We start from the raw sequence: 12,939 nt of genomic DNA on the forward strand, positions 1-12,939 counted from the left end.
TTTGCTTTTGAAATTTTAACAGCAGAAAGAGTTGCCAATTTGATTGTAGGATGTTACAGTCTTTGAGGCTTGAAAGTGTTTGATGGCAAGAAACTTCTGATGCCAAAGCTGTTTGGCTCTGAAGGATTCTGGGAGTCTGTTGTTTGAGGTGCATTGCTTCATCTTTTCATAATAGATAAATAGGAGAAAATGTCATACCTAGGCAGAATTATCTGAGAAAAACTAGAAAAGATGGACCCTTCCATGAAGCTAAATTTTCAAATAACATTAAAAAATACAGAAATTAGTGAATTTGCGACCAAGAAGTTGATCCTTTGCACAGCATTAACTTGTACTTGGTTTTAAACTTACTCTCAACTCTCATGCACTGAGTGATTGTCAGATGTGCTGCTGTTGATTATTAGTTTTTCACTCTGTTTTCAGGTCCAAAGTTCAGTCTTCAAACGGATGAGCAGAAGAGCCCTCTTAAAGACATGCCATTTCCAGACACTGACATCAATTTGGAGATATCATTTTCAGAACAGGCAGCTAATCTCAAAGACAGCTCAGTAGGCAAAATGTGCAAAGGTGGAGGGGGTGACACTCTTCTCCCGGTAGGTGTTTCTTACTTATTGCTGCCAGTCTTTGTTTTTACTGGTGGTATTATTTGGATTATATTTATCTGATAGTGGGTGAATTAGATTTAAAAGAATGTTGTTGGTCTATCTCCAGCTTTGTGGAGATGGACCTTCTCAAGATAACTTATTATGGAGAACAGTATTCTCAATAACATGGAAGTCACTTCTTTTATACCTATTTATCGTTGTCTGTCTGGCAAAATGCACTCTGTGTAAGCAATAATGAAACTGGTAGTATTAAGATGGAATAGTGGCTTAGTGGTAGTTGTGCAGAAACTGCTTCCTTACTTCATTTGTTTACAGCCCCTTTTCCTGTTACTTGAGGTGAGATGCTTTACATCTTGTAATTTAAAATCAGAGCCTGTAGAAATGTTATGCAGTTACCCTATGCAAGTAGGTGAGGGATGAGAACGAAGAACGGAATGGTCTATAGAAGTCTAAAGTCAAACAGCAGGAAATGCAGTAGTTTGTGCTCAGTTTTACTTTCTAGCTCTTAATAAAAAAGGCTCATTCTGAATGAATCCAAATAAATACAGAAGATACTCCAAGACGTTTTGTTGTTGATCCTCAGGCATCTCTTTGAGGATCTCTCTCTACCTAACAGTCCGTGAACATGCTGTTACGTATGGCCTGAAAACTAATGACTGGTGTGAAAAATGTCTCTTTTTTCTAACAGTGCATGCAAACATTACTTAGTAACATAGTGTCTGAAGTAATAATGTTCCACAGTTCTTCAAACACTTAATTTAGATAAAGATACATGCAGTTCTTCAAGCAGTAATTACTCCATGTATCGCAGTTTAAATATTATGAACCAGACACTAATGGATATTTAGAAATGGATTCTAAGGTATTTGAGTCATCTTTCTCTAATGCAGCCTATAACAAGGAAATGAAAGCTATACTCTTAACATACTTCTGTATATATGCATGTATATATTCATAATATGTACGTAATCTGTACTTCCAGCTAGGCTTATGAATGATTGCTCAAAGACATGGCTATGGGATTTCTCCTCCAATCATTAAAGAAGTGGCAAAATTGTAGGAAAAGGAAGGGAATTATCTATTTAAATCTACTAAATTTGTATTTGTTGCACCTTCACCATTGGCAGCTTTACATGTTTGTGCAAGTCAATGAAACCTCAAGGCTGGAAACTGACCATGTATCTACAATTTGTAAATCACGTTTACGTTTTGGTATGCACCCTTGTAGTCATGTATCATAATCACCAATTCAGCTACCATCACTGGGTTTGTTCAGGATAAGAAAATAATTCTGGAGTATAAAATATGTTTCAAATGGAGGAAAGCGTTATCAGCCTTCCTTCTTTGAGTCTTAGAAGCCTGCTGGTGAGGGGTAGAGTTAAACAGCTCTGTGAGCTGGGAAGCTACTCTTTCTCACCCTCTCAGTGCAGTTCCTTATATTGGTCTCTAACTGCAGTTTCTGATCATTTAGTGCAGTAGAAATGAGCCCTAATTAAGCGTTCCCCTTCTCTAAGAAGGGAAACCTATTATTAGGATTGTTGTTGTTGTATTTGTTATTTTTATTATGGAAGCCAAATATTTTATTTCGTGTGCCTAAGTGCGGAGGGATTTCTATCCCAATTGTACACACATAGGATTGTTCATAGACAGCCATTTCCACCTCTGTAGGCATTAAGCACTGAAACAGGTGCCCACAGAGGTTATTGGGAATTTTCAAAGTTCAGTTGGACAAAGCAACAAGCAACCTGATCAGACTTTAAATATAGCCTTGCTTTGAGCAGGCAGTTGAATTAGATGACCTGCAGAAGTCACTAAGAACCTAAATATTCCTATAATTTTGAAACCATCTTCATTTCAACCTATCTGGAGGATTCTTCCATGATTTAGTTAGTACCAGCAGGCTTCATGAGGAAAGGCTGTGCTCTGAAGGAAGCACAGCCTTCGAGCTAAGTAATTTGTTATGACTTGGATTGTTCACTCTGCTGCAAATGTCTGCTTTTAGAACTTCAGGCTGCCGAAGGACAAAACAGGTACCACAAAGATCGGTGACCTGGCCCATCAGGACATGAAGAATGTCTATTCTTTAGCACTGATTGAATTAACTGCTCTCTATGACGTACTTGGGATTGAGTTCAAGCAGCAAAAAGCTGTAAAAATAAAAAACAAAGGTGAGTTGATGTTTCATATTCTGAACCAGATGTGTCTGTTTTAATCCAATAAAATAAATGCATCCAGTTCTTTATGATTTTCCTGCAGAAAATGTTATTAATATATAAATAGTAACACAGATCCTGAGCAGCATTTAATTAAACACCTTAACGCAAGGCACACTTCAAGCAAGTTCATGCACATAGTCACTCCAGCTACGAGACTCTACTTGTCATCTAAAGTTAAAACTCAGGTCAGCCACTAAGCAGCTAAACCAAGGACTGAAGAAGGGGAACTATTTTAGTAGCATGCTGTGCAGGAAGAATTGCTTCACGGAAGTTCATATGTGCTGTTATGTTTCCTGGGAGGGCATGTGTATGTGCTTTTTTTGGGTATTCTTTCCCTGCTTTCCTGAAGGCAGGTACTGGGCTACTTTTACAGTTGAACTCGATGCTCTTAAAGGTCTTTTTCAACCTAAATAATTCTGTGATTCTACCTGACTTTTTTTGCTTTTGTTGCCCTTTGGCTGGAGATGCTGGCAGCCTTTGTTGCCTGCTTTCCTCTTCTGTCTGGTGCAAACTTTCCTGTGTCACACAGGCCTTGCCCATCTAGTATTTACTCTGGCCATGATGCAGCTTTTATGCTGAATGGGCATCATATCAAGTGGAAGGCACTGGAATAGATTGCCCAGGGATTGCCCCTTTACTGGAGGTGTTGAAGGTCAGGTTGGATGATGCTTTGTGCAGCCTGGTCTAATGTGAGGTGTTACTGCTCATAGCAGGGAGTTTGGAACCTTATGATCTTTAAGGTCCCTTCCAACCTTAACCATTCTATGATTCTGAGATTTGGGCTGTTGCAGCAGATGTTGAGACAACTACAACATGTAATTTTGCTCTGCAAGCTGTTGGAGCATGTGTATAATCACAGTGCTTTCCTTGGGAACATAGGACACATGGAAACCAGTTTCAAGATGCTAGATATCTTCAGTGCTTTGTTTTCTGTATTTCTGGCTTCTGCTAAATGCTTAAGAAGAGCTTGAAATGTTACCAGTTAATCGCAAGTCTGCTTTGTCCAAAAGCCTGTTGTCAAGGTTCAGTGAATGTGTGAGTGCAATAGCTCATTTTAAGTAATTGAAAGCAACAGAGAAGGTTGAGAGATATATAGCAAGGTATAATAGATTCTTCAGAATATGCTCTTTGCTTTACAGTAGTAAAAAATAACTTTTTTAATGCAAAAGGTATACACAGGTCTCATCTGTGAGACCTTTATCCCTTAAATGCATTTTATTATTTCAGAAGGGCTTGTGCTTTCACTAAAATAAACAGAGAAAACACTTTCTTCTCTTGTATTTTGTGTTTTAATTTTAACTGATACTTTTTACCATATTTATTGCTAATTGAACTTAACTCATCTGAATGACAAGCAGTCATGAAAAACATTGAATTAATTATAAAGTTTTTCAAAAGTTAAAAAAAGATGGGCTAGACTAATGGAAATGTGTAGGAAATAGACCAGACATGTCACCCTTTCTGCCAAACAAATCTGCTTTTGCAGTGTAGTATCTTCAGTGCCTTGTTGTTCTACCTGACCCTCACCTCTTCACTCCTGAAGTGTTGTTTGGCCTATTGATTCATACAATGGTGGATCTATTGGCTCTTCCCTTTTGTGTCTGAATATGTAAAAGTGATGAAAACATAATTCTTCTGGGGAATGCTGGGCTTTGCCCAGCCCTGCCTTGCTGTTGAACTCTTACAGTTTGCTTCTTCAACTTCCTCTCAGTAGAAACTTCTATTATTGAAAAGATGTGCAAGATGATAAAATGTTGGGGTATGGATAATAACTGTATATACAAGTCCCTACATGTTTTATAGGTAGACTTTTAATGCTGATAGAGATAGAAGAACTCCCTGATTTGGCACTGAAGTGGATGTTTCTTTGACATATATCACATTCCCTCAAGGACTGACATATTTTTAGTAATTACAGCTGTTCTGTGCTCAATATTGGCATGGCAAGATACCAAGCAGGAGTTTTTAGCTCCATGTAGTGCTATAGCGTGTTTCAGAAAAATTGCACGTACAGCAGTTATCAGTACTTCTGACTGAGAAGCTCTGTGTCAGCAAACTGGGTTAGTTGTTACTAGCATAGCTCTCTTTCATGCTCATTCACTTCTATTCAGCTGGGCTTGAAGCACATGGGAGTCCAATTTACTTGAAGACTAAGGCTAGTTTTGCATCAAGGCTAGATTAACTGAGACTTGATTCCATTTTATTTTTTTAATTTGCATTGCCTTAGCACTATTGTAAAGGCTGTTTTCTAACCAAGACTTAACTGTACATTTGCTTTTCTTTAAAAAAAAAAAAAAAAAAAAAAAAAGACAAAACATCCTGGATGAGATGGTGATCTTTCTATCCTGCTGATGTTGTATAATGCAAAAGCACAATGGTTGAAAAGCTCATCTTTAAAATCCTCATAGAGAGAAGTGTTCAGAGTAACTGGGTGATAATTACATCAGTCTCATTTTAGTAGCTGAATTTACGTATATTTTATTGATGCCAGTTGTATCTAAATATAACTTGCATTGAGTGGTGAAGATCTGCATTTCAGGGTCATCACACCCCTTCTGCAAACCAGAACCATGCAGATGGTTCATTTATGCAGTTTGCTTCACTGTACTGCAGAGTATGTGGATAGCAATTTGAAGTCAAAACAGAAGACTCTTGGTTTATGGTTGAAGGAAGAGATGAATGAATCCTTTTAGCCAGAATGCTTTGTGTAATAACTTAATTGACAAAGACATTAAAACATTCCATGTATTGAATAGATTTACTGTTTCAAAAACATGATTTTATGCCATTATCACATGTACAGGAACAGATGTGGATAATATCTCAGTTTATTTTGCTTTATTCTTCAGACTCTGGCTTGTTTGGTGTCCCACTTTCAGTTTTACTGGAACAGGATCAGAAGAAGGTGCCAGGAACCAAGATCCCACTGCTTTTTCAAAAGGTAAAAGTGCACAAACTAGTCAACTTGTTACATACCTGCAAATGACAACGTTGTCCATGATTTAGATGCATATTTTTCAGCATATTACTCTAATCAAAGTTACTGTAACTTTTATTTGCAGCTTATTAATTCAGTAATGTGACTCTGTACTTTCCATCAGACACACTGAGTTAAAGGAATAAATAGAACTATAGAATGTTTTTAGTTGTAAGGGACCTTAAAGATTATCTACATGGGTGGGGACACCTCACTCTAGAGTTCATTTTTTGTTTCAAGTGGTCTCTATGGTTTAGACAAGTTACTAATAAGCCTGTGAAAGCTCATTATCAGCCTACGAACCCTAATTCCATTTCATAAAGGGGGTGTAACTTCTGTCATCAGTAGGGCTGCTCTTTATTATTTTTTTTCAGAGCAAATACTTGAAATTCTGTAGAAATTCTCGATAGCTGGCTCACAGGCTGAACCTGCCTTTCTAGGAAGTGTTTTTCTCCTTTCAGAAGTGATTTGGCCACATGGCAGGTGGTTAGGGAGTGGGGATCAGGCCACATAACTATCTCAGCCGATGACAGCAGCCATTTCCCAGATTTGTTGCTTTAGTATGTGAGAAGATGCTTTGTCATCATGTGATGGTAATGGGGAAGATAGTAGAAAAGATGATGGAGATGCTGGATTTACTGCCCATGCATTATGAGTGCCATTGCATGAGAAGGGAGAGACCAAAATGTGTGGACCTGTCATGACAGTAACAGAAGCTCCATGCTGTGTCATCACCGTTTCAGTGAGTCTGGGGACCTGCTTGTTAAGCTGCTTTTGAAGAAACAGAAAACTTGGTTTTGCTTCACTCTCTCAAAACTACTGTGTCATTCATGCCAAAAATCGCTTCCTCGGGATCATAAAAATACACTTCTGGGAAAAATGCTATCTAGAAAAGAAGAAATCAAATGAAAAAAAGTGGTTGATCTCTGTGCTATCTTGGCAACACAGTAAGCATAGTTATTCAGGAAGAAAATTCTACATAAACATTTCTAGCTTATAGATGTGATTTCTTTTGCAAAGTGCAGACATCATTTGGAATGCAGTTTTCTTTAAATGAGAATATGAAAAAAAATTCCCATTTCTTCAGCCTATTCTTGACAGTACATGCTTTCTAGGAATCGGGAATTTATATAAAGTGCAAAAATGTACACTTTTGTGCATTCTGCTTTTCAAATGTATCTTGTTTATCACTAAAATGAAACAAACCAAGCTAATAGGAAGGCAGCTTAATTAAAACAAATCTTTTAATAAAAATTACACCAGGTTTTTATTTCATTGAGGAATTACAATTAAAAATAATGACATAATTTATCCTCGGGGTTTTCTGACTGGGAATTTGGGGGTAACACTGATCCATGTATCTCCACCAGAATTTTTTGTTGATAGTAGTTCAGGTCTCTGGCATAATAATGAAGCAAAGCAGCCCTGACAGGTTTTCCCATAGGCAGGAGACTGGTGGTGGCCAGCAGTCACCCCTTGCTGCTTGCCAAGGGAGCATTTGTGAGTGACTCTGTGTGAAGGAGTCACGGCCATTGGCAGTGCCACCAAGTCTTCTCCAGCTAGATGTGGTGGTGGTAGCAAGTCACACAAGAAACCCACAGCATCTTTGTGTCCAACAGATGAGAGTGGCAGCCACTGGTCTTGTGTAAGCTGGGTACAGTGAGAGCTGGATGCTGCCAGTCAGCACTTTTTCTTTTTTTAACCCAGGAGAATGTAGCAGGGTGACACAGGCTGTTTTCTAACTTTGTGGCTTTTTCTGTCTGATATTTTTATGGCATTTAGCAGTTACATATATACAGTGCTAAGTAACCCCCCTTTAATTTCTGTAACTGGAGAAAGCGCAACAGTGTTGCGTAATTTTTCTTAGTCCAGAGCTGGCACAGGAAGGTGTGTAACAAAGGCACTGCCCTGGTTAAACATTGTGAGAACCATTTGTGCTAAAATGATGTCAGCAGCTTTTGATGTTTACAAATTCTTCTGAAGACTTTTAAGTGCATCCTTCACTGAATATTTCCCGGCATATATTTCAGAGAAACATAATTTTACATGTTTACAGTTTGGAAACTGTTGAGTTTTTTAGGAGAATGCCAGGACTTTAAAAATTGAAGCTTCCTTAAAGCCCAGAAATACTTAGGTTGTCTCCGCTAAAGTGGTAGAGTATTTGTGAGAAAGTTATTACTGTATCTCTAACATTACCTTCATTGTTTTGATTCAGAGACATTTTAGCAGGTGTAGTAATTGGGATTTATTTTTGAAGACATAGTAATTTTGGAAAAAAATTGCTTTGGTCACCGAAGGCCTAAAAAAATGCAGTTTTCTTTTTGACTAAAATACACAAATTCTCCTTTAATAGTGTTCATAAAACAGCTAAGAGCCATATTAAAGCATTTTTCAAATACAACAACTGCAATCCATTTGTAAACCATGTTTGTGGGTCTACTTGTTAGAGATGTGCGTGCACAAATGCATGCATTCGCACACACACGCATACATGAAAACTCAAGTATATCAGAACCACCTACCAGGGATTTTTAATTGGCATCTTCCTTCATTCAGTTTGCTTTGTCTTTGACAGTTGATTGCCCAGATAGAAGAGGCAACTCTGGAAACAGAAGGACTTCTTAGAATACCTGGAGTCGCAACAAGAATAAAGGTAAAACATTGCACCAATTCTCAGCATCCCCAAGAAACTTCCTTGCACTTGCTGATTTTATTTTGATGTGGAAATATATTTTAATACCAGGATAATACCAGGTTATGAAAATTTTCAAAAACAGAAAGCAAAATCTCTTTACAAAGAAAACTGAGTTATATTAGCCAAGAAGCTGATGGTTTCATCCAGGGTAGTTTTGGGAAGAAGACTGGAGTTCAAGTTTGAAGAAGAGTCAAGGCTACGTTTCAAGTTCAGTTGTGCCAGAATCTCATTCATTCTTGGCACGGGCTTTCCAGCCTTTTGGTTTTTCCCTGAACCAGCTTTGTAATCTGAATAGCTCGTGCACAGTATTTCTACCCCAGGAGGAAGCTTTTCCCTGGCACTGTGAGGCTATTTTAATAGCTAGACTTAACCCATGTTATAGGGCAAGGCAGTCAGCATGCACTGAAGAACCTCTCACATTTATTTTTATGAACAGCAGTATAACTACTCAGCTCACTAAGTGCAATCTTGTTACTGACCGACACTTTGCAGAATGAGTGCCAGTTACGTGCAGACTCTTCCCCAGTATTTCTCTTCATGCAGGATACTAAATTCACAGCATGAATCATGCCGAGTCAATGTGTTAAAAAGAGGGTCTGAACTGGCTTTAAATTCTTAACAGAAAGAAACATTTAAGAGGATTCAGCTGTCCAAAGACATCTGCCAACCTCTGTCTGCCAACCTTTGTCATGTGGAACTTGGTCCACCAGCTGGTTCATTAGAAAAAAACAGAAAGAAAGGAATATTCTGGAAATTGGCTTTGTTTATTACCAATAACTAAGATTATTTTTATTTTTTATTATTTTCCCCCTTTATTTTCCACTTTTCATCAGTTCTGCATACTGAAATGAGTTTTGAAGTGAATTTTTTATTATTATCATTTGTATATTTTATCAGTTTAATTCGATTTCCCAGGCAGGGGATCATTCACTTTTTGACTTGCATTATTTTTTTGCCTATTTATTTGCAGGAGCTGCTTCTTTGAATTAAGCAACTGTTTTATTAGCAAAGATGTTAAGTTCCTTTACTTATTCAAATAAGAAAACTTTATAGAAAACAAAGAATGTAGCATATTAGAGCACTAATGTTTTTTCTTAAACTTTTTCCTCCTTTTTTTTTTCTTCTATAGAAAAAGAAAATATCTTCCTCCTTATGTATTTTTCTATCTTATTCTAGATATTTTAGAGGAGTTATTAAAAAATTGCATTGTACATCTACAATACCCCATAGTTAAATGTATTGACTGACACACTAGGGTGTGTAGTTTACATTTCTATTCTTGCCTCTTCACTAAAGCAGTGAATTCTATCTAGTTGTTTAATACTGCATTTGCCACAGTGATTTGGTCTTAATGTGGATGGATGAGTTGATGAGACTCAGAGGGAGGATTGTCATCTTGATGTCTAAAGCTTGCTCTTGTTACTGAGCAGTAAATAATACACACTTGACTTCAGATCTCTGAGTTAGGATCTTGACACCTTTGAACCTCTTGCATAATCAGTGGAGACAGAAGATTTGTCTGGAGGACAGCTGAGAACGTCCAATTCTTATGTCAACCTAAATGTCCATGTTTTCTTTGGAAATAGATCGATTTGCACTTGGACAAAGTTAAATTTAGTAAGAATGGTATATTAAAATGTATCTAATATCCTCTGTGCAACGTGTCCTTCTTGTCCAGATAAATAATAAAGGCCGTATTTTTCTAGCATTTTCCCTCACTTGATCTCACAGACTTTACAAAACCAGCCAGTGTCTCCGTCCTCATTTTCTGTCTGGAGGAACAGAGGTGAGAAGAAGGGAGGGACTTGTGAAAGGTGCCTTAGGGCCACTGGCCCTGTATTGAGGCCACTTCCCACTCTGCCATACTGGGAAATAAATGAAGTGGGTGCAAGGCTGGGACTGATGCTGAACACGAGACTGAAGAAGGACTCTGTCCTTGCAGCCTGTTCTCGTTTGTACATCTCTGGAAGCCCAATAATAGCACTGCCATTGGGAGCAGGGCAGGTATATTCTCATGTCTGTCTGCTGCCAACAGTATCCCACACTTCCCCAACCCTAGAGTTATGAGATATCACTGAAACTTTCAGTGCTATTTCTTCTGCTGCATAATGTCATGTTTTGCAGTGCAGTCCCCTTCCACAGAGGGCATATTTGGCATCCAGTGCTAGGCAAAGCTGTATATGTCCAGCCAGTGGTGTGGAGTTCCCTGTGGATGGCAAGACATCCAGTCACACAGCACTTTTACCTCTTTTTTAGAAGAGAACCAGTCTCAGTGTATGTTTTGATAGGAAACTGTGTATAATGGATGGATGTATAATTGCCATATTTGCTTATGAAAATGGCCATGCATGCAATACAGCAACACTCTTTGGTAGCAGTCTCAGAACTGCTATGTGTATCAGCCACATCTTAATATTTTGGGGGAGGGGAAGTTATAACCCCTGTGTGAATGAATATGATACCTGGTTCTTACAGTATATTCTACATGGCCCTGAGGCAGGCCCATGGGATTTTTTCTGATTTGACCATCTGTGGCCATTCTTGTGTGTTTGCTTTCAGTGCTCCTGATCCCGTTTGTCTTTTTGTAGCAAAAGATCATCAGCAGCTGGAGTTAAGTGATATTTCAGATATTGCTTTCAAAATATGGGAAGTATTGCATGACTTTTACCAGCCAAGTGTCATTGGTACCCTCTGTATCTACTGCCTTTCAGAGTCTTTGCCAAGAACTGGAAGCAAAATTTTATGAAGGGACTTTCAACTGGGAAAATGTAAAGCAACATGATGCAGCAAGTCTTTTAAAACTCTTCATCCGTGAACTGCCTCAGCCACTCCTCACTGTAGAATATCTCAAAGCTTTCCAAGATGTGCAGAGTGAGTAATGTCCTTTCTGTCTCAGTTGTGAAGAACTGATGCCAGTGCAGAGAAGTGCCTCTTTGCTGAAGAAATATTTTCACTAATAATATGTGAAACTGAAAAGCAAATTTAGTAACAACATTACTTCTCCCAGAAAAAGACTGGACATATTTTTTGCTAATGTGCAAATAGTATTTTCTTGGAACATCTACTTTAATAATATAGATACAAAATGAAAGCTCACTGCCACTTTCTGGTAAGATGTTTCTGATAGTCATTAGGAGCTGCAGATGAGTTGTTAGGAAATTGTGTATGTTGTATCAGGTTATAAAAAATATTTGCTTCAAAACAGCAAAGATATAATCATTCTACAGAAAATCTAACAAATGGTAATGTATACTAATTAGAGTATTTTTTCTATTTACAAGAGGAAAAGTTAAAGTAGAATAGTCAGAACTGTTGATCATGCCTGGTCCCTTGAGATCAGCAAGTTCCTGTGAAAACATCCTTCTTGCCAGCTGATCACCAAGACAGCAAACATACCAGCTGTAATTGGAAGAGAGCAGCTTGGTGATAATCAATCAGGAGTGAGCACCTGATTAACTCCCCAGCCAACACAGGAGTGCAAGTCTCAGAAAAAAACTATTCCCCTCGTCTACAGGTAGAGTGATGGCTGGTTTCTAAGGGACACTTTCAGGGAATTCCCTTGGACAGGCAGACAGAATATTCTTAAAAACTGTGGCCTGTGTCAGTCTCTGTGAGTTGTCTTTCAAGGCCATTAAGTTGGTGGAAGTAGGGAGCTGGTGCTTAGGCCTGCTACGTAGTGTTGTTGATTTTGCAGTACTGAGCAGAAAGTTAAAGCTGACCAAATGCTTTCAAATGATGCTGGCAGAAAACAGCTCCTCCAGGTTGTTGCACTTGCTGGATACTGATTGGAACCAGGGGGGTTTCTGCTTGCTGCTCCTGAGCTGTCTGAAAGCTTATGTGGTTTTACTTACCCAGAGAATACTCAAGTGCCAGGATCCAAAACACTTTCTACATTGAACCAAAGGATTTGATGCAAAACAGACATAGCACTTCATAGCCTTCCATTGGTTTAGTTGTCTGCCTGTCTTATTGGTTACATGTAGTAAGATTAGGTGTTGGAGAAAAAGGGCCATCTTTGTGACAGTAATGAGTGCTTTTCATCTTACTGTGACTAAGTAGTGTGGTTAGAAAAAAATACTTAACTTCATTGAAACTATTTATTTTGTTAGTTTAAGTACTTCAAAATTCAGTTTTTATTTAGGTGAATAGACAGAAACCTTGATTTAAGTAAGGTATTTTAATTGTTTTGCAAATTTTTTTTGTATTTTATTTTCTTTCCTAGGAAAAGGTTGATTCTCATTGCATTTTGAGCATTGTGACTTGGTGTTTTGGAACTCAACTTAAGCCTTACTTTCAATGTCTGTCTTTCTAGAGCAGGCAGATACACTGTTATCACTACGTGCATGTTTTAAATGCCTATACAATTTGTCATTCATTTATTCAGATCCTTGATTTTCATTATGGCAGCAGGCAGACAGCAAAGTGGTTTTTTAATTCACCAATGAA

General features: G+C 38.1%; 1 protein-coding gene across 6 annotated transcripts in view; it reads left to right on the forward strand.

Annotated features, from left to right (window-relative positions):
- ARHGAP18 (Rho GTPase activating protein 18) overlaps window positions 1-12,939 on the forward strand; it is an 88,209-nt gene that overhangs the window by 59,440 nt on the left and 15,830 nt on the right. For all 6 annotated transcript variants that reach the window (XM_051615099.1, XM_051615097.1, XM_051615100.1 and 3 more), the window contains exons 5-9: window positions 424-593; window positions 2,608-2,773; window positions 5,671-5,762; window positions 8,374-8,451; window positions 11,205-11,364. In XM_051615099.1, coding sequence (XP_051471059.1) covers window positions 424-593; window positions 2,608-2,773; window positions 5,671-5,762; window positions 8,374-8,451; window positions 11,205-11,364 — 666 coding nt within the window. The remainder of the gene's footprint in view (window positions 1-423; window positions 594-2,607; window positions 2,774-5,670; window positions 5,763-8,373; window positions 8,452-11,204; window positions 11,365-12,939) is intronic.

Source organism: Apus apus, chromosome 3 (genome assembly GCF_020740795.1).
Source record: "Apus apus isolate bApuApu2 chromosome 3, bApuApu2.pri.cur, whole genome shotgun sequence".
Lineage (NCBI taxonomy): Eukaryota > Metazoa > Chordata > Aves > Apodiformes > Apodidae > Apus > Apus apus.